Source organism: Bemisia tabaci, chromosome 7, assembly GCF_918797505.1.
Source record: "Bemisia tabaci chromosome 7, PGI_BMITA_v3".
NCBI lineage: Eukaryota > Metazoa > Arthropoda > Insecta > Hemiptera > Aleyrodidae > Bemisia > Bemisia tabaci.
The window spans coordinates 3,669,988-3,692,096 of record NC_092799.1 but is presented as its reverse complement, the minus strand read 5'-3'; the positions used below and the strand labels follow the sequence as shown (position 1 = coordinate 3,692,096).

At 38.3% G+C, this 22,109-nt stretch overlaps 2 protein-coding genes across 12 annotated transcripts in view; both read right to left on the bottom strand.

The window, feature by feature from the left end:
• The window catches only part of LOC109036757 (NPC intracellular cholesterol transporter 2), a 61,441-nt gene extending 61,186 nt beyond the window's left edge, over positions 1-255 (bottom strand). Inside the window, exon 1 of one of the 2 annotated variants that reach the window (XM_072302610.1) lies at positions 62-255. In XM_072302610.1, the coding sequence (XP_072158711.1) occupies positions 62-164 (103 nt within the window). In that variant the 5' untranslated portion in view covers positions 165-255. The remainder of the gene's footprint in view (positions 1-61) is intronic. The other variant, XM_072302611.1, reaches the window with a different exon arrangement.
• Positions 256-11,038: 10,783 nt separating this feature from the next.
• Positions 11,039-22,109, bottom strand: part of Rim (Rab3 interacting molecule) — a 137,766-nt gene continuing 126,695 nt past the window's right edge. For 9 of the 10 annotated variants that reach the window (XM_072302882.1, XM_072302879.1, XM_072302881.1 and 6 more), the window contains one exon: positions 11,039-21,287. In XM_072302882.1, coding sequence (XP_072158983.1) covers positions 21,081-21,287 — 207 coding nt within the window. In that variant the 3' untranslated portion in view covers positions 11,039-21,080. The remainder of the gene's footprint in view (positions 21,288-22,109) is intronic. The other variant, XM_072302883.1, reaches the window with a different exon arrangement.

Sequence of the window (22,109 nt, the reverse complement as noted above, 5' to 3'; positions counted from 1 at the left end):
GGAGCTTTCCCGGGAAAATTCCCACTTAAATCCCTACACGTGACTAATTTAGGGAACTTACTCGAGCTTGGACAGTTTCCGTGGTTTATTTTTGCAGATCCACATCCTTGGAACACAAACATTACCAGCACTGAAAAAATGAGCATTGTTCGCGTTCGCGTCATGGCGTTAACGAAAGAATCGACTCGTCCGAATCCGTGGATAACGCGGCGGCGGGAAAACAAACTGAGGGGCAACGCGGACAAGACGCGGAAACTGCTGGGAAGATGTCCCGAAGGCGAAAGCGGCGTTTTAAACATCATCATTTTTTATTTTTTTAGTCAAAAAATTAATGAGCTACTGTTGCGCGAGAGATCTTGTTCTGCCGTAAAGTAACTATGCTCATGTTGCCAATTTGGTGAGAGTATGTTTGGAATTTTCATAATCGAAGACGAAGAAAAGTCTGTAAAGGCTTTTTTGTTGTGAGGAGGAGTAAACAAGAGTGATATACTGCCGCGCTAAGGAAGAACGCCGTATGAGCCATCAGGCGTTGCCAAATTTCCTTCGACAAACCATGAATTTTCGGGAAATTTTTTTAATATTTCATTCCGATTTTTGCGGGGAATTTTGTTCTTGGTTTGATCTGAATAGTCTGAAAATTTTACGGGAAAATATTCATAGTTTTCTTCAAAAATAAATATTTTCTAAGATGAAATTTGGCAACTTTCGAATGTTCATACGGCGTTTTTCCTTAGCACGGCAGTATACGGCCGCTAGCGACCATCTATTGGTGGTGTGGACAGTTAAAAAAACACAAAACAAAATACATCGGTTAAAAAAAAAAAAAAAACAATTCGCAGAGTATAGCTACATACATAGATGACCGAAGTGCGAAACCACGTATCTCCATTCGCGACGGTGCAGACTACCTGCCATTCTTTAATTTTACTTTAGAGTACCTAATAGTAAACGTAATTTCTCGAAAACTTACTTGATTTTCCTTCCGTCAGGAGAACATTCTGTATGACTTTCAGGCCATAAAGTCTCCTCTTAAAGTCTCTACAAAGTTTCTCCTCTTTTTCAGAAACCCTTATGAAAATTAAAGTTTTAAAATTCTTAATATCAGAGGAATAACAAGTCTGTAGAAGGTTTTTTTTTTTTTTTTTTTTTCATCCGGAAAGAGAGTAAACTAAAGTGATCTATGTATATCACGAGCTTTTTGAACAAAATTCTATGGCAATTATGAATCGATGAAGCTCTTTTGAAAGGAAACAACTTCATAGGTGAATTTTAATATTATAGGCACCACATACCGGTTCTACATTTGGCTCTTTTCCGAACCGAACAGACAACCATGAGATCATCTGCTAGGTGTAAATTTATAAAAAGCTCATTAATTATTCATCCACGTTGCCAACTAATCAAGCAGTGGCTGATCTGAGGTGATCAAATATTTCAAACTTGCTAACGCCTAACTATACAATGTTTTACAACAAAGTTAAGACAAATGCGTCGGTCCTGAAGCAATTCGCAATTGCCTTATTTTTCTTATTTACCCGCATGGCCTTGGAACGCAGCCTGGCGAATGTATCGTATCAATCTGAACGGGTAATTCTGGAATGAGAAAATTAAAATCATCAGCTTTGAGCAGAGGCTCATCAATTTGGCAACGCCGGGTTTTCTCCATTTGAACCTATGCTAAATAATCGATTCTTGTCGGAGCACCTGACACCTGGAAGAATCGATACATTCCTATAGATTTAAATGAAGGAGAGACGATGTCGCCAGTTTGCTGGATCCACCAATGACTTTGAGTGAGAATCAGGATTGAACTTAGGCATTAGGAAGAATATCTATATTTGACGTTGCTTTAAACTGGGCTTCAAGCTACCTAGAACTTTGAAAATGTGAAGGAAAACCAGGAGCTGATTATGAGTACTCAAAACGTAGCTCCTCTGACGTAAACCGTATCTCTATCTCCACATGAGCCCCGAAAAGCATGGATTTATACGGACAACGCGGCTCACGTGGAAATGAAAATACGCCCTTATGTCAGAGGATAGTCGAAATATTGCGGTATGAGGGAAAAGGGATTGTAGTTCAAACGAATTGAAGATCGATTTATTGGTGTCAGAGAGTAAAAAAGTGTTCTAAGACAAATTCAAGATAAGGAGAAGGAAGATATCGAACCGGATTGTAGTTATGATTGTATGGGGTTTGCAGTTATAAAAAATTGATTTTGGGAAAAGGCTATTTAAAATTTTAATCCGTCTTGCTCAAAGAATGGAATTTCTTGATCATTATGAAACAGTCCACTTTTCGGTGATAACCTAATTGCCCGCATTTTTTTAAACTGTAGCAACACACCCAACTTTATATGTAAAAAGCTCTTAATCGGATTTTCTGCGAATATTCCTTCAAAAAAAATGTACGAAAAACTAAAAAAATGAAAATTTTGCCTCCGTGAACAATGGAGCCTTCCTTTCTCGTGGACGGCCACAAAAACTTTTTCTTCTCCCCCCCTCCCCCCAAAAAATTTTTTATTCAGGGTGGTTTGAGATAAATCAATTCCATCTATATATATGGAAAAGGATCGATAAACAGGGTGTTAGCAAAGAAAACCTATTTAATCGATTCTTTACCGTAGCTTCAAATGGAGAAATATCGATAGTCGATCATTCACGTTTCGCCACCGAGTGACACGTCTTTAAAGTTTGGACATCGATTATATTGCTGAAAAGCCACGTGGATTTTAAGCAAGTCATTATGCGAGAAACGCGGTTCACAATTCTCCGCGCATTTGTAAATTTGACCGCACTATCTGACCACACCACAATACTTAACCGCGAATAAAGATAGGGTTTCCATGAGACTTTTGCGGTTATTTGGCATGAAACCACGATGAGACTGGCGTACAGTTACAGTGCGGCCCTCTGTGGACAAAAATCAAAAACTCACAACTCGGCATCTGAATATTTTTTTGGAGTTAGTCATCTTAAAGATATTACTGACTCACAATGATGGTTCATTTCCAAATTTTTCGCTCCAAATTACTTCAAATTTGGGTAGAAAGTGGGCGGGAAATGGTCGAGAATGGGTCCATAAGAAATACACGGGAAAAGGACGTCAACTTCAAACGGAGATTTCTCGCTTGAAACGCAGATCGCTCCGGGTGGTTGACATTTTCTTCATTTTCAGACATCCGACTTCAATTCTACCAAAAAGATCTTGCGACTTTTTGCGACTATCAGAGATGTTTGAATTAAAGTTTGGATGTTTCGCGTTTACTTTCACATTGTTAACATAGGGCTTATTCGAGGTTGTCGACCTTAAATGAACTTTTCTCGAAAAATCCGCAAAAAATCTCGAGATATAACATTTTCTTATTCCTCGAGTGCTTTACTTTAATAAAAACCAAAGGGTTTCCCTATGTCGCTGCTACTATCTTCATAATTGAAAGTTGGGTGTCTTTTACCGATTTTCGTCCGCATCGTCCATAAGGATGCCGCACTGTGTGGCGACGAGACTGACGATGACGGCGCTGATAAAAACACGAAGCGACGAAGATCCTCGACTGGAACTACCGCCGAGAATTTTATTACCATGAATTAACGAAACCATGTAATTGTCTCGCTTGTTGATTAAATTTTCCGGCAGTATTTATATACTAATTAGAGAAGTTGAGGTTTCTATTGTGTTAGTCACAAGATCAAACTGTCCTATATTACACGGAGAAAAAAACTTCGTGCGTGGGACCCGAAGTTTAGGTCAAATGGATCTCTGAAGTTTCGGATTGGGCATCTGAACACCGTAGGTCTAGCTGTCGAGGTTTGGATCACACATCTGAAACTTCAGCTCTTACATCTGAAGTACTTTAGATAAGAGAACCGAAGTTTTTCGGATGTGAAAACTGAAGTACTTCAGATGTAAGAACTGAAACTGAAGTTTCAGATGTGTGATCCAAACCTCAGCAGCTGGACCTAAAGTGTTCAGATGCTCAATCCGAAAACTTCAGAGATCCATATGACCTAAACTTCGGGTCCCACGCACGGAGTTTTTTCCTCCGTGTATATGTAGTTTACCAACTCAAGTAGCACAAGGCAGCAAAAATATTCCAGGTATAGCACACAATTGTAATAGTTTCACATCGTTTGGTCAATAAATGCGGGTCTTCAAAATCAATAAAATCTGTTCCATGCATGAGAAGTGCAGGCAATTTTCAATGCAAAAAACATTGCAACCTACGGACCGATAGTGATGTGTTCAAGAAAATCAAAGAAGCACGCAATCTTTGGTTTTAACCCATTTGTAGATGAATATTTTAAAGTCAAATACTTCCAATTTTGAGCGTTTGGTTGCGCGTACACCACACTGCAGCACAGTAAAAGCACAACATTTTTTTTTTTTTTAAAAAAAAGGGCTTCGGAAATTATTGAATTTGACACGAAACCCCCTTAATACTTACATAACACAAATTATAATTTCCTTTAATACATACTTTTCCCCCATCAATTGAAATGAGAATAATCCATGCAGACTGTGCAAACATTTGAAAATCATGAGCCCAATAACGATGACTCCGCGGGTTTAAATATTAGAAATACTTTCGAGGGCGGGAACTTTTACCGCACAAGAAATAATTGAGAAAGTTAAAAATGTTAAAATGGGCAACTCACGTCGCGATCTAGCATTGATGATGGGCCGATGCCCGGAAGCATATTCCCAAACCCCGCGTGGATTGTGAAAAATCTAGCCTGTCCTCAAAATCGTTAGCCGCTGCCTTCTGCGCCCTGCCGCGGTCGGCATGGGCCTCTTCAGCAAGTGGCCTTGGGCACTGCGGCCATCCTCTCTCCTTTCTCCTTTCTCCCGTCTCGCGTCTCGCCCCGCCGTCTGATTGTCTCTTCAACCCTTCGGAATGAATGGGGGTGACCTCGCGGTCCACTCTTTTTGTTTTCCGGAAAATATCTTCTTCCTCCTCAAAACAAGCCAAAAATTTCTATTCCTATTTAATGGGGTTTTAATAGCTCTCCTATTGATTCGGGTGAGACACCAAGTGCATATTCATCCTCGCAAATGCAGAGACTTTTTTTTATAACTTTTCTTCACCACCAGGTTTACTGTTTATCCTTTCAAGCAAGGTGATAGGTTCTGCGCAGAACTATATAAGTAAAAGAAAGGAAATAATTGAAAAAAGAAAAAAAAAATTACTTGAATTTTTCGTCAAGAATACTGCTCTTGAATCAAGAATAAGGTCACTGGAATAAGGCCGAATCCTGTTTGATATGAGCGGCAGCGGCTTTTTTCTCAAAGTAGGTACGCATTTTGCAGCTTAAGCCAAGAGAAATCTCCTCCTAGCGGCAAATTCAAGAATATTAATTCTTACGTAATCATTTTTTTCCAGTACAAAAGCTCCGCAAATTCCACTAATCAAAGAGGCTTGTGAGATGCATATGCATTGCGCTGCTCTAAAAATGTTCCGAGAGTTTTCCATCAAAAATGTTTTTTACAAAGAACAAAACGGTAGGCATAGCCAATAGACAAGTTTATTGATCATGCGATCAACGAAGGTGACGTCATGACTCTGCATTGCGAAATTTTCGGCATTAAAAAATATTTCCACTGCACGTAATTTAGGCATTTTTCGGTGAAAGGGCGTATGAGACGTCCATTTCTGCTAAGATTGTGCAACGTAGTTCTCTATCCGACTGTTTTGCTGTTTATTTTTCGTTGAATCTGCTCAGAGTTTTTCCTGGCGATTTAAAGGACATAAATCGACTGTGAATGAATTTCATTTGCCGCGAACGGTAAGAAAACTGCGCAATCGCAACAGCATGGCAAGCTCCATTCGCCCTTTTACCGAAAAAGTCCTCAAATTCTGCTGTTTCAAAAGATTCAACTGAATAAATAAATATTACATCGATTAATTCGTGGCCAAAACTGTTGAGAAGAAATCAGAGGAAGGGCATGAAGGTTGGACGGAGATGAGAGACTACCTGAGCCGAGCCGGTGCGGAGGAGTCTCGGACCCGCACAAGGGGCTTCGGTTGGGGTCTAAACGGGATTTCACAATCCACGCGGGGTTTGGGAATATGCTGCCCGGAACGCGTCTGCAAAAAAGAATATTAAAACGTGCAAGTGAGTTACCCATTTTAACATGTTTAACTTTCTTAAATATTAGAGCCAAACAGAGCGGAGCGGCATGGCACGCGCATCGGCGCCTGCAAACCTAACAGGGATACTTCACGCATTGCGCAATGCGTGAAGTATCCCTGTTAGGTTTGTAGGCGCCGATTTCCGTGACACGCTGGTCGCCCTCGCCCGCCGGGCCGCGGCGCTTCAAGCAACTATTTCGCAACAGAGGTATTGCACAGTATCATACGAAATTGAAGGCGCTCCAACGTATCAAGAATGACAGGCATTCTTTAAGAGTACGGAGTTTTCCTTGCAAAATAAATCCAGAAACCACGGCACAAAAAGAGAGCGGTATTCCAAAATCTCAATTCTTCCTATCATTCGTATTTTCTAAAATTTAGCATTATTTTTTAATTACATTAGAAAAAAAGAGACTCGCTTTAGACAGAAACATTCCTGAGTATGCTGTCAAGAAGATTTTATTTTGAATCAAGAATAAAATAGCTGAGTGAAAGCGGGTCTCTGCTTGATGTAGGTGACTTTTCTTCTTATCTTTCTTTTCTTCTTAAAACAACCATCTTTTCTTCTTAAAACAATCATTATTTTTTATTGATTTATAAGGAAATCTTCTAGGCGGTAAATTTCAGCATATTTCTGCTTGAATCAAGTCACTTTTTCCTCGACCTAATGAAGTTCTGCCGGTCTATTTTTGTCTTCGTCACTCGATTTAATTTGCGAGGGAACTGAGTACATGCTTTTGAAAGGTGCCATCAATCATGATACGTTGAGGTGACTTCAATCTCTTATGATAGCAACACCTCCGTGACGAAATAGTACGATGGTGAATGTGCAGAAGTGTGTATCTCGGAAAACACGATTTTCCAGGAGAGTTAAAATAAACTGTCTACATGCCTCTTTATTGTTAGTAGAACTTTCGGAGAAATTTCGAATTTGACCCCAAAAATTTTGTCCATGTAACCCCTTTCGATTTTTCTCGATTTTGGACGGGGAAAAAATTCGAGATTCTAGTAGCATCCTATGTAGCTGGAGGCGCTGAATCGATTGCGCATGATCCCGAGGCGCGGCCTCCTGAGCCAAGAAACGGTCAAACCTGGTCGAAAATCAGTTTTTTTTTTTTACCGTTTGGTGAATGGTTCTGAAATGCCCATTTTCGCGGATAGCGCAAAGCTTTTCCGAGTGGGAAATCGCACTCAGCGGGTCATTTCCAAGCGGACTAGCTTGGTTTCGGCTCGATCGGAGAACTTTCGATTTTGACCCTAAAAATTTAGTCCATGTAACCCCTCTCGATTTTTCTCGATTTTGGACGGGGAAAAAAAATTCGAGATTACATTCGCATCTTATGAAGTTGAAGGCGCTGAATCGATTGCGTATGGTCCCGAGGCGCGACGAGGCCTCCTGAGCCCAGTCACGGTCAAAAACGAGTGTTTCTGACCCTGCTGCAACAGTGCGTTTTTCGTCGGTAGCGCGGTCCAGCGGACTCGTGGAGCTTTTCCGACCACACAATCGGACTCAACGGATCATTTCCAAGCGGACTAGCTTGGTTTCGGCTCGATCGGAGAACTTCCGATTTTGACCCTAAAAATTTAGTCCGTGTTGATTTTGGTCGCGGAGATTTTTCGAGATTGCAGTCCGATCCGATGTAGTGGAGGGCGTTGGATCGATTGCGCATGGTCCCGAGGCTAGTTAAGCCTTCCTGAGCTTCGAAACAGTCAAAGACTGTTCGAAAACGAGTGGTCCTGATCCCAACTCCCAGGATTTACACCACTTTGGTATCCGAGAGTCCAACCCGCCGGAGCTGCCCCGTCTGACATCCAAGAAGCCCAACCCCCAGGGGCAGCCCCACTCGGCATCCATGGAGCAGGGCCAGATTTAGGGGGTGACCACATGGGCCGCGGTCCATGGCGCACTGAAAAAAAAAGTTCGGTAAATATGGAACCACGATTTTGTTCGGTACACACAGCCGAATTATTCGGTCTGTGCAACCGAATTGCTCGGTTTGTGCGACCGAACTGTAATAAAATGTTACAGTTCGGTTCAGTGGACCGAACAGTTCGGCTGAGCAGACCAAATAATTCGGTCGTGTGTACCGAACAAAATCGTGGTTCCATATTTACCGAACTTTTTATTTCAGTGCGGCAAATTTTATAATTATTTTAAGTGAAGCTATAAAAAAAAATCGGATTAAGAAAAAATATTACAAACGAGAAAAAGCGAAAAAATCTCTCATTCCCTGATAGTATAGTAGGTTCTAATTTTGTCGTCGTTCGGTGAGACAAGAGACGGCACGTTTAATTAGTCGAGATAAGAGAGAAATCAAACACGCAATTTGGCTTGGAACGGCGCGGCATAGAACAGTGATGACGAGGACTTGAGATGAAATGGAGAAGCCCTCTGCGCGGCGGTCGGCGTGTAACACATATTAGCGCCTACAAGACTGCATGAATACTTCACGCACTGCGCCGAACACAGTGCGGTCAGCAACGGTCGACACGAAACGCATAGCGCCGACATGACTGAAGGAATACTTCACCCATTTCCGCCAAACACAGTGCGGTCACCGCGCCGCAAGTTAAGATTATTAAAGCACATTTATGATGGTTCTTGCAGAATTTTTTCGCTCATTTCTTATAAATGGCAGGCCTCGTCCACAGGCCTATCTCCGTGTGGACGAGGCCTGCCATTTATAAGAAATGAGCGAAAAAATTCTGCAAGAACCATCATAAATGTGCTTTAATAATCTTAACTTGCGGCGCGGTGACCGCACTGTGTTTGGCGGAAATGGGTGAAGTATTCCTTCAGTCGTGTCGGCGCTATGCGTTCCGTGTCGAACGTTGCGGACCGCACCGAGTTCGGCGCAATGCGTGAAGTATTCATGCAGTCTTGTAGGCGCTAATATGTGTTACATGCCGACCGCCGCGCAGAGGGCTTCTCCATTTCATCTCAAGTCTCTTGTCGATTTCCTCTGAAATTTTTGCAGTGGTGAATGCATAGCTGAAGTGCGATTCAGCTAGAATTGTATTTACCAAATGGGTGGTTTTTCTACGAAGATTAAAAATAAACGAGTGGTTAGAAATAGATAACTCACATATTCCGGAGAGTTCAAATAGTTGTATCATTGTGCCTTAGAAATGCGACGGAAGATTACAATTGAAATAGCCTTCATGCACACTGGCCTCTTCAATTTCCGTTGACATTTTCGCAGTCATGAATGCGCTTAAGTGCGCTTCAGCAAGAATTGTATTTAGCAAATGGGTGGTTTTTGTAGGAGGATTATAATTAGACAAGTGATTAGAAATGGAAACAAAATAAAATGAACTATGCAAAACGATTATTCAGATATCGGAATTTCGCTGTTTTGAAAACGCCTTTAAATGCGGCGTGATACCTCACGCATTCCGGAGAGTTCAAATAGTGGTATCATTGCGCCGTAAGAATGTGTCGGAATTTGAAATGGAGACAGCCTCCATGCACGCTGGGCTTGTCGATTTCTTCTGAAATTTTTGCACCTGTGAATGCATAGCTGAAGTGCGCTTCAGCTAGAATTGTATTTACAAATGGGTGGTTTTTCTATGAGGAGTAAAACTAAACTAGTGCCACGGAATATAAAAAAAGAATATGAACTATGCAAAACTATAATCCGGGTATCGGAACTTGGCTGATTTGAAAACGCCTTCAAATGCGGCGTGATACCTCTCGCATTCCGGAGAGTTCAAATAGTTGTATCATTGCGCCGTATGAATGTGACGGAAGATTTAAATGGAATCAGCCTTTACGGCAAGTAGGTAAATCCGGCCCTGCCATGGGGTGCAATCCCCAGGGGCCCACCTGATATCTAGTAAGCCCAACCCCCAGGGGCTGCCCGAAGAATCAACATAAATCATGGTGAGGTGCAATGGAGCGCGGGCAAGCCGAGACTCACCGTATTTAGCAACCGCCATTGGCTCGGACCGCATAGCGATCCGGGGGCGGACCCCAGGTAAAATTCCAGCAGGCGTCGTTCAGTTGGATATTTGAACGGAGTTAAACAGAAAGGAACCAAGCCACATCGGGATCGAACCGAGAAAAAGAGGTTTAAAGTTTGGATCCTGCATAAGACTCAATGTAAAAGATAAACTTCAAGTTCAATTTCTGAAAAATTTGTTCCGACAAAAACTTTGAATTTTTGGCGATAGATAGTAGAGCAGTGGTTGAGTTCAAAACCATTCATAACTCAATTTTTTTCAAAATGTGGGTTGGTTCCTTTCTGCTTAACTCAGTCCATTTAATGCTCTTCAATTTCAGCAAGAACAAGTTTTTCTTAAGACTCGCCATTTTCTAGATGATTGCAGATTTCGCGGCTAGAGCGCGATTTCAAGCAGAATTCGATTTCCCCAGCCGTAGAGAACTACCGCGATGTCTCATCAACTGGAAGTCATAAATTAATATATGCCCAGGGTTTCTAATAGGAAATTTTAAGCTCATAAAAAACTCAAATTCATCTTTCCGTAGGATTGACTGTTTTTGAGGTATAAATAAAAAACCGGTCGCCAGCGGCGTACCAATTTTGGTCTTCCCTTTTTGAGAATGTTGACCTCTGAGGACAGTCGATTCCGGTAAACGTTTGGTTATGTTGTTCTGGTGGTCTATTGCAACATGTTTTTGCACTGAGACCCTCTACACATTAATTTTCCCAGAAACACACTAGATTGACTGGACTAAAAGTGCTAATTCAGTTTCTTCTTGTTCATGAGATATCAAGCTATGAAATCTCAACTCTCAGGCTTTGTGGGCAATTCGAATGTTAACATTTTCAGATACCTAGGGGAAACATTTTAAAGGGACTAGCCTTGGGCATTGGAATATGGCAAGGAAAATATGAAGTTAGAGTAATAAGGGTCTATAATGCTCAAACAATGAAAATGCTGGAAAAAACTTTACAAGTATTTTATTTTATTTTATTTTTTTTTATGAAAATCAGAAAATCAGCATGTTTCGAAATATTGAATAAAAATAGATCTAGGAAAACTGATCCTAAATTCAGTACATGAATTATCATAAGCATGAAAAACATTCACATAACTGATAACTATAATTTATTACCTTACAAAACCGAAAAATGAAAACGAGAGAAAAACGAAAAGTGATTAAAAATTAATAAAATTTTATTTTCAGCACCAACAATAACAATTACAGGAGAGGGAAAAAATGATACAAAAAAGGAAAAGGGGGAGATAATGATATCAAGCGATCATTGATGAGTAATAAATTTTAACAAAAATAAAGCGGTCCCTAGATACATTTACAATCTGATTAATTATACTAGCAACGTGCAAAAAATAGGTGGGAGGCTCAAGTCAGTATTCCTTCCATTCGACATCGTAACTTGTACTAGGCAACTAATGACACTCGCAGATTTCCTTTTTTTGGAACCTGTAATTCCGTTAATTTTATTATTTTGTTGGACATGTTTGAAGCTCTGTTCTCATGAACTGACGTAACAACCATTGAGGGGGGGGGATAACTTTCCCTACTTTACTTCCATGGTTGCTAGAAAATTTTAGTTTACGAACAATAGTATTCTCATAGTTGGACCGAGTTAAACAGAAAGGAACCAAGCCACATCAGCTATTGCCAAATTTAATGGGCCAATTTAATTTTTTACATGAAAACGGTAGAGCGGATTTTTGTGCAAATTTCAGTGAATTTTCTCCTTAGTACGAAGCAAATTCCTTATCATTTTCACAGAAATCCGTACAAACGTTCTTTCATAAAAAATTGAATTGCCCAGTTAATTTTGGCAACAGCTGATGTGGCTTGGTTTCTTTCTGTTAAACTCGGTCCAGTTGACTGTCTAATTTCAAGTTAAAGGTCACCAACAATGAAAATCACCAAGCGTATTTGCACTTACTTGTGCTAGAACAAAATATGTTGCTTGCAAACGCCATGCATGCAGTTCTTCTTTGCATAAATACGTCCATTTATCCTATTGAGTCACTAATGAGTTATGTTAGAAACAACCGATTGGTGAAAAAATGTAAAACAAGTCCTCAGTAATTATTTACTCTCATGTCTACAGGTGTTGAAAAAGAGAGAGAGAGAAAAAAACCACTGAGGAAGTGAAATTTTTTTGACACTAAAGGAGTGGGTAGTGTTGAACCATTCTTCAGTCATAGGGATGCACAAAGATAATCTTTGCCATACTGTTAAAATCTGGCAACACCTCGAATCAATTGAGACTGAGAAATTTAAAAGCTTCCTGATGACAATTTTTTTTTGTGAAAATAAATTTAATGGGCTGATAAGTATAAATGAAGTTAGAAAAATTTAATAGCACTGCAGAACTTACATCCTTTTTTTCAAAAGAATGGCTCCATTGGAGTTTACTAAATATTCCTTAACTCATTGTCAGTAAGAAAATGATAAAAGAATAGAAATGTCAACAATTTCGGAAATTCGGAGTTATGGTTTGTGAAACGATAGAAAAAGAACATTCGCCTTGCAAGTAAATGCAAAGGTTAAATTCAATGTGTTCATAACTAATTGGACTTCATTTTACCATTAGAAACTACAATTCCTGGCTCATCCGCAAAAATACTTATGTGCCTTGAGAAACTATTGACACATGGGTTGTTTCTAAACTGAGCCAGAAATTACAGTTCTGAATTGCAAAATGTAAAGTCTAAATACAGCAACGTAATTTTGCAAAGAATAGATCAGTGATTGGAATGCTGAGAAGATACATGCAACATCCTGAGAGTATGATTGTCATTTTTCTAGCTTAAGATGCCAAGAAACAAACAGGGAATCAGAATTATCGCACTGCCTTTAAAATAGTGTCACTTTAACTGACGTTCATGACGGTAATAAACAATTTTTTCAGATTTTGAGTACAGCACTAGCTGTCTGATATGATATAAAGTCTGCCCATGAGAACAGATCACAAAAAATACAAGAGGAATGAACATGAGTATCCGTTTTTATTTAGAGGAGAGAATGAGTCGCTAGCTGGATTGAGGCCTAAATCTTGGTTTCATCGAAAATTCTTGCCTCTGAAACTGTTAAAAGATACAGCTCTTGGTATATGGGCGGAAAGCTACTGCCTGACGCTTATACAATCTCAACAGTAAAAGATAAGAGGGGTCAAGTTCCTTGATTAAAACTGGCAACAACAGCATAATTTGCAAGAGTCCAAATTGATTGAAGAGGGGGTAAAAATAATGGACACCTTCTCATGGATACCTAGGAGAAAAGATAAATTAGATGGTTTCTAATAATTAATTTCTGATACTATTAACTTGAAGTAAGATTTTTTCAAGTTTTCCAGATTTTTCTTGAGATACGATAAAGCTTGTAATTAGGTGCCAGGTGATTAAACAATTTAATAATTTTGGCAGGGAGTTTGTAGGAGTCAGGTCCGCTGAAACAATTATCTGAAGAAAGTGCATCATTATCTCTTACATCAAGTCTTATTTCCTGAGGCTTTCTGATGCAAACAGCTAAGTGGATCGAGTTTAACAGAGGGGACAAGCATTAGGTGGAAATTTGGGGGAAGAAATGAGTTGGGAATAGTTTAGACTTTAACTATTTGTCGATTATATCCTGTTGAAAATGCAAAGTCGGAAAAAAAATATTTTGCATGAGAAAGAAATTTGTTAAACTCAGTCCTGAACATTGAGACTTATAGTGGAATAAAATTTCACACCTCTTTTTTTCATTTAAACTTGATGCATTCCTGTCAAACTCACAGTCCAAGTGTTGGGAAAAATTTTTGCTGGTTGGCCATGAAATAAACATGGATAACGCATGATCATATGCCAATATTCGGTAAGTAACTCTAATTGGAACTATCGTATGCCCCCAATAATATTTGCACAGCGGAAAAAATTCCGGAATCGACTAAAGAGTAGTGAAAGCGGCACTTTATATATAGAAAGTGTGAAAAATGAGAGGAAATAGGACAAGTTTGAGACAAGTCTTCACAAATCGTCAGCAAGAGGATTTTATAATTGTGATCGCTTTTTTTTGGCCTTCCTATCTGAAATTGGTCCCATTTGTTTCCCCAAAGGTGCATTTTGATTTTCAGGGTGTGAAACTAGCAGCCTGCTCTTTTCCTATGCATTTTGAACTATCCCTCTTTCTTTCAGCCAAACATAATGACAATAAAAAAGGGGGGGTGGGGATTGCCAACATTTGAGAACAAGAACATTTTTTTACACTTCAAGAGAGGCAAAAATTGTTCAATAATTCTCTGAGCGGCCGAGAGTCACCCTTTTGTGAGCATGTGGGTAAGGCTTCAAAGTTGACGACTATTTCTTACAATGGATACACAACGGATGGGCCCCTCAAGGGAGGAGAATCTGGAACATTGGTTGGTTCACTTGTATTCGTTAAAAATCGGGGTAAGCTATACCATTAGGATTTTTCTAAAGCACAAAATACTCTACATAAAATTAAAATAATAAAAGTAAATCTATAAACGACTAGATGCGAATTTGCAAATGACAGGTAAGTATAAAAAAAGAGATAACAGGTAAATTGCTAGAATTAGTTTCATAGTTTATGTCTTTTTATTTGATGAGTAAAAATGATGGAGCCTTTAAAATAAAGATGAGTTGGATCTAGGTTCCGAATTGTACTTATATAATAAGAGGATCTGAGAACGCATTGGAAATTTGCAATGTAGAAAACTATGATGAGTTGGTAAGTATTTACAAAGCCATGTTAAGTATGCAAAAGGGAGTTGAGAAATATGCATCAGTAAAAAAACAGTTAGAAAATATGTTGACACCACTATCGTTATTTTAGTCACAAGATTTTCAAAGTTGGATCTTCTTATGTCGGTACATACCTAGTTTATACTACAGTTACGTATTGTTTAGTTAGGAGAGCCAATAAAATGAAAACGTCACTAAAAGGTCGAAATACAGAGGCTCAAGAATAACACTTTCTCCAGTCAATGCAAGAAAACCACTTTTGGAAAGAAACAAGATTCTGAAGCACATATTAATTTGATACGGGATCAAATTTTAAATATTTTAACAATACATAGCCCTAATAGCGCTCAAAATTTTCACGAGCTCAGCAGTTAATGGGGATAGAGACTTCTCCCGACCATTTGGAGCTTGAAAAAGAGAACGAGAAACTTGGTAAACAACTGAGTAAGAATAAGATCTGTTGATTTTTAGTAAATATTCTATCTTGACCGAGGATATTTTATTTTCTTTAAAAAAGAGAGAGTTTAAACTCCTCTCCTCTCTACAATCTGACGGTTTGTTGTCCCCTACTCGAATGAATGTATCTCTACTACGTTGTTTCAGTATTTCTTACCGGCATTTTACTTTTTATGACATGACCTTCACATGAATTCTTCTAAAATTGTCAGTAATTTTTTCTTTACACTTGTGAGAGAAGTCACTGAAATTTTTAGAAAAAATTAAGCTACAGTTCTCCCATGAAAGAGTAAATTTTTTGTAAAAATACTGAATCAGCGCAGCCGAGATACATTCCTTCATATAAGAGACAGCGAGTTCGTTATCCTAACATTGCATGAATTATGAGATGTGCCTGCTTACCCACCTCAGAACGCAATGAAAAAGAATAAATTAAGAGATGATTTAGAAATTCAGGGGTCTTGGGCAAAGCGTTGGCTGAGCTTGTAATTTTTAAAACACTCGGACAATAGTGTCTAATTCAGTTGTGACTAAAAGACCCGTCTTCTGTACTTGAGAAACAAATAACATTCATTGATATAATCTAATGATATCAGTGTCTCAATATTATCAAGATAGAGAAAACTAGAAATGTACGTTACAATTTTTCAACAGATCTATGAAATCATGATCTGAAATATTATGAAAATAGGATCTATGTTCTTTAATGTTTTCCATCATTAATTTGTATTATTCAAATTAAATTGGAGCCTGTCAAAGTTTCCTTTGTTATAAAGTTGCCACGCCAAGATATTTTTACAAAAATTTCAAAGTACTATGTATTTTGCACCTCAAATAAAGTAAAATTATTATTCTGAGAAAAAATATTGTAATGAGGAAATAATAATAACAGCTCAAAGTACAGAGGTAGAGCTTCAAGACATCATCATTTAACAGTGAAATATTGTATAAATTATTTTTTATGATTCTTGAATCTTTCTAAAACCGAAGCAGAATCTTTGAGTGTCCAAAAAATATTCCACAATAAAATGGGAGAAAGTGTTTTTGCTCTTTGTCATGAGCTTTTGAAAAGAGGAGCGGCTAAAGTTATAGACTAGAACTTACAAGTATTAATCTTCAATGACTGTTCATTGCCCTAAATCAGCTTTTTAAATTAGGCTAAACGCTTTTATACAGACGGCCTTTTTTAATCCAGACTATTGTCACGGTTCATGCAGTCAAAACGAAGCAAAATTTTTGGGAGTTTTGCCCTTTTTTCAAAGAGCTGCCAACTGAAAATGCAATGAATTTTGCACAATTTTTGACAAGTTTAATACGGAATTTTATTGCCAGAGATAAATTAAAAATTCTCACGGCATTTTCCATGAATCAAGTGGGTACCTCCAAGTACAGGGGGATCAGAGAAAAAAAGGAGAGAGTGATTCAGAGCTTTTTAAAGCTGCACGAACTATGCTTACAGATTTCCCAATAATCTAGGTATATTATGAAAGAGCAGTCTTTAAATTTTCAGAGGCTTCCGACTAATTATTCCTCAAACCCTGTGGCAAGTTGCAACATTGCAGTTGCAAATTTACATACCATTAATTGATTCAATGTACCTAAGTAAACATTCATCTTGAAACTATGCATTGCTTTCCTTCTTTCTCTGTTAAAAGCGTAACTGTTGAAATATTAAAGCGTCTTTAAAAAGTTCCATTTAAAGTAGCTTGATTTTTACAGGTGGTTACAGAGCCATATGTTCATATTGAATTCGAAATTGAAAATACGCATAATGGAAACCTCCAATCATTGATTTTTTTATTTAACTTTTTACACCCAGAGTAGAGGACAGTCTTGAACAGTCTGGATTAAAAGAGCTCTTCTGTGTACAAGAATTAAAAAATGGTATCAACACGCACTTGGATTTTGCGCGGAAATGTTCAGTAAAAATAAGGATAGCGATGGTTTCAAGTACAAATAATCACATAATACAAATTTATTAGAGACAGGTAAGGATAACTTATGAAGATGTAGAATGCTCACTGTACGAAATGCAAAAATGAGCTTTGTCAATTTCAGCCGAACGAAAACAATATTCACCACCAATCACTGAAACATTGAATAAACAGATTACTATTTACCGCACGGGAAAAAAAGAACTCAATAAAGACTACGCAAACAAAAGTTACAAACCAGCTACGTTACAGCGTTATACTAAGGATAGATTAACATACTCTACAGCATACTTCTAGCGATGAGGAGCTGGTGCAAAGTTTCGAGTCCCCCGCTAACGGCAGCTTGAACTTAGACAGAGTGGCCACAGATTATGAAAAAATTTGTCCTTTCTCCCCGAACTCAAAACCCTTAGACTAGTAATGCAATGCTTTTCTGATTATGTACACTTTTTATTTGTTCTTCTGAGTATAATGTGATACGAATTTCTGTCAACTCTGAGCTACCAAGTCTTAAAGCTGTAATATTATTTAATCAGAAACAAGACTGATAGGGCTCATACGGCAGGAAGGCTCTTGGTTCTGAAAAACTAAGAGATTTCATTGCACTTGGAATTTGAAAAGGGACAGTAGAAAAAGTGGATCCACGCAGTCACTAGGGAGCCTTACATAAAATCAACTGGAAGGTCAGTAGCAAAGAGGAGGTGACGGGGAAGGTTCAAGAGGTCTTCTCAAAAATTTTGTGAATTGAATTTTTATTCTGCTTTCAAATTTGACAACTGATTGATTGATGAAAATAGATGATCTTCAATCCTTCTGGTATATTCTTTCCCCCTCGACACATCCAATATCCAAGAAATTCAGAGTTCCAATGTACCGAATCTACAGGGCTAGCATTCCTTGGTAACGCAAAATCTAATTCATACATGTACACATGAAAAGTTGACATCATAAATTGTCTGGATTTCAAAACTTTCAGATTATAGCACTCTAAATGTCATGTCCTGCTATTATATTGAGATTAGTGGCCACCCTGGGTCTCTCTAACTACAGAGAAAGTCAGCAATTTATTGGTAGCCTTGGCTTAAGAAGCATATAGCTAAGCGTTGAGAAGCATAAATTCAGGTAATAAATATTCGCTTTAAGCGCTTCAATATATGAGATACACAAATTTAAATTTTATCATGTACAAGGCCAAAAGCCTACTTATCTACTGCTAAACTTATTTCAGTCATTAAAAATAAGCGCCCTACGAATGAGGCAGTCTAACACTCAAGTGCAAGAGTTCCTACTGATAGGACAGAAGGCGGCTTTTGATTCCCCATCAAGAATCCAGGAGAGAGACGGAGCGAGAGGGAGAAAGAGGGGGGGGGGCTTTTATTAAAATGGAAAGTTCCACTGGAAAATAATGTGAGCAGCTATAAATCAGATATTCCTACAGAAAAAGAGCTATCCCTTGAATAGGACCCAAAAATAATAGAGGCACATGCTCTCTTGTCAAAAGGACTTTTCTCATTCAATTATCTTGACTTAATGAAAATCAGCTTCCTCATAATCTGAGTCTACGACTGATATTTTAAAAGTTTTAAAAAATGAAGTAATTCAATGCAGGTTCATTCGCATCTTAATGTTCGTTCTACAAAAGACTAGTGGACAAGGTACGAATTTAAGCATTCAGATGTATGTTACTTCCTCAAAATTTCAGGTCGAACATGATTTGTGCAACGAAAAAAACAAGTCCGAGATTGACAAGAGTTTTAACAGCACTTTCACACAGCTATGAAGAGTACAAACACTGTGACAATTGATGAAAAATACGATTTTTATAAAATTCAAAGGGTAACACTTCTTTTCGGACAATTTTCAAGAAGGCAAAAGGACAAAATGAGGTCATTTGCATCTACAAGCTCATGCTAATGTTGAGAATAGCAGAGCAAGCTTCCCTTCCAGGTGAAATCACCAGTCACTTTTGAATCTGCTTTCCAGGAATTATCTTACTTTTACAACGACATTACCTTCATTTGAAAAAATAGATAATGCAGTGCAGCGGTGGTGATAAGGCAGTATTTCTAAAAGAAAATACCTTCGATTGAACTTATTGAGCCTACTCCAAGGTTTCTATCTAACGAAACATTCTTTGCACGAGTACAATATCGGGTTGCAAGATGCGGAAAAAAAAGAATATAATCCAAAACGTTAAAAGGACCCTTATTTTCAAGCATTTTCCAATTGAATTAGGGCATCGTGTTTATAAAATTTCATTTAGAAAGATCTCTCTAAAACCCCATCATATTGTTGAAATGCATTCAATCTTGAAAAAACGTGTTTATACAGTGGGCATGAAAAACAGCATGCAGAAAAATTAAAATTATCAGTTAGAGATCAATTCAAGTAAATTAAGAGTATGATCATAAACATTTATGAGTGATTATGATGGAAAGAAATATTTTGAGTTGCGATGAGATATGTGCAAACGCATTCGTCAATTTCAAACTTTATTCTAAAATGTATTTTTAAATTTTGTAGAGTTACCAGATTGAAGATAAGGACCCTTTCTTGTTTTGGATCACTAAAGTGGATCCTGATATTGTTGACCATCCACAGGAGAAAGGACTTTATAGCGAAGAGGTAAAATTTTTCAATGAGGTAATATCTTTAAAATTAAGTCGAAAATTCAGATCTTGAGTTTTCATAATAAATTACTCTCTGGTTGTGTTCAGTTCCTTGCCACATGAGGGAATAGTGTTGCGTTAAGAAAGACAATTTTCAGCCCAAAACATAGCGAATTGAAAATTTCAGGGTGCCCAGCAAAAATTTATTTCCCTTTTCTCTGACTTTCCTAGGTTTTCCTTGACTCCTGGATTTTCAATCTCTCTCACTTTCCGTGACTTTTCATTCTAAATCTAAAGAAACACAAAAATAAACACAGCTCGACAAAAAGTATAGGTAGGGACCAGTGGGGGCCCAAATTTTCAAGAGAAAAATTCACAACCAACTAGAATGAAGCACTGAAAAAGCACGGAAAATATGCAATAAATAACTTGCTTGTGAGCAAGCGACTGACCCAGTTACGCATTTAATCTCCCTCAACTTTCTTGACTTCACCCTGTCTTTCCTGGCTTTTCCCGTCACTAGATATCCTGCCTTCAGACAGCTTTCTCTCAATACTGTGTTTTATTACTGCAAATTTCAGGAACATCCCACTTTCACTTTGATTCAATATTGTTACCTGCATTTTACGCTGAAAAAATCTATAGGTGCAACACCTCAAATTAGTTAAACCAACTCCTCAATTTTAGGTTTTCTGCCACTGCAGTCCTTTTTTCTGGGGACGGTCACAACTCAACCCCTAGTTTGACCAAAAAGCACAGACAACAGCTCGACGGAATACCTGACCAAAAATTCATGCTGATTAAAGGTTTTCGGAGAGGATTCATTGTAAGCACATGATAGTTCATTTCCTGCAAACCATTTCCCAAACTACTTGACTAGGTTTACAGTAAAGACAAGTGGCTCTTCACAAAATGGCATTGAAGTAAATTTCCGAGAGGAATACAATAACCAGATTAAAAATAAAATATCAACTAAGTTCATACGCTTCTACATTCATGAGAAGAGCAGCTTCTAAACTAAGGCTCAAAAAGACATGGACTAAGGATAAAACGTTGTACATCAATAATAAAAAAAAATATATATAGTTGACCGTCGGCCGACTAAAAAAACAAGGAGTCAGGAGGGATCACAGAGTCCGGGATTTTCCTACGCTATAGTGAAAATTGGTCAATAACTATTGCGCACTGTCTCTCCCTCATAGTGAGCCATGAGCAAAAAGCAAGGGATTACCAACGGGAGAAAAAAGGGAGCTTTAGCTAGAATTTCAAGGAATCAAGGCTTGCTATAGAGCTGCGTCGTGACAGGCCGAGAGAGGGAGGCCCACTAACCAATGATGTTGTCCCAAATAGTTTATACCAGCCGATGACTATGTTCGAGAGGTTCAGATCATCCAGCATGATTTGAGCCACGCCCATGAAGACTTTTTTCCCTTCGATACGACCGTAATCACCCCAGACAGTGACCTGTAGCAAAAATACGTGAGAGACTTATAGTTAATGATGTTAGCCAGACGCAATGTGAAAGTGGCATCCAAGTAGAAATAATTGTGATAAGTTGCAATGGACCAATAGACAAGGTACAAACTTTCAGCATTCTGATACATGTTTTTTAACCAAAATTTCAATCAAAATGCGATTCGTACAACGAAAATTACTGAAACTATCTCCTAATGTAGGTATTTAAGGTTCTTTGATGTGTAACTTTAAACCTCCCGGTCATGAAAAAAACAAAAAAGTACCTGAAAAAAATCGTGCATTGAATATTACCGTAACAGACGCTGCTGGATGAAAATATGGAAACCTCAATCTCAGTGCTTTGGCTCAGCTGTTGCACGTAATTAACACTTTTAACAACACAGGGCAGGGAAGGAACATTGATCGATTAAGACGCCTGCCAAGACCGCTGTAGTGGGCGATTTGATTTAAGGAGACTAATATTTTTCTTGTGAGCGGGGAATTTGAAATTCCCTTGACTAATGTGAACTAAAAATGTTAATATCTTAGTTAGAGATTTATTTCAGTAATTCTTCTTGCGCGACATGTGTTCTACAAGAAATTTTGATTGAGAAACATGTAACAAAATGCTTACACTTGTGCCTTATTAAAGGTAACTAAATTTAAATTATTAAAGGTCCTAGAGATTTTATTGCTATAACATGGTTATCAAATTCAATGTTAATTCTCACCTGAAGGATACATCCTTGGAAAGGCTCCCTGAATGTTAGTTGTTGCTGGTACAAAGGGTCGAAAATTAAAAGGCAATTTTGTAGGAAGGAAATCATTGTG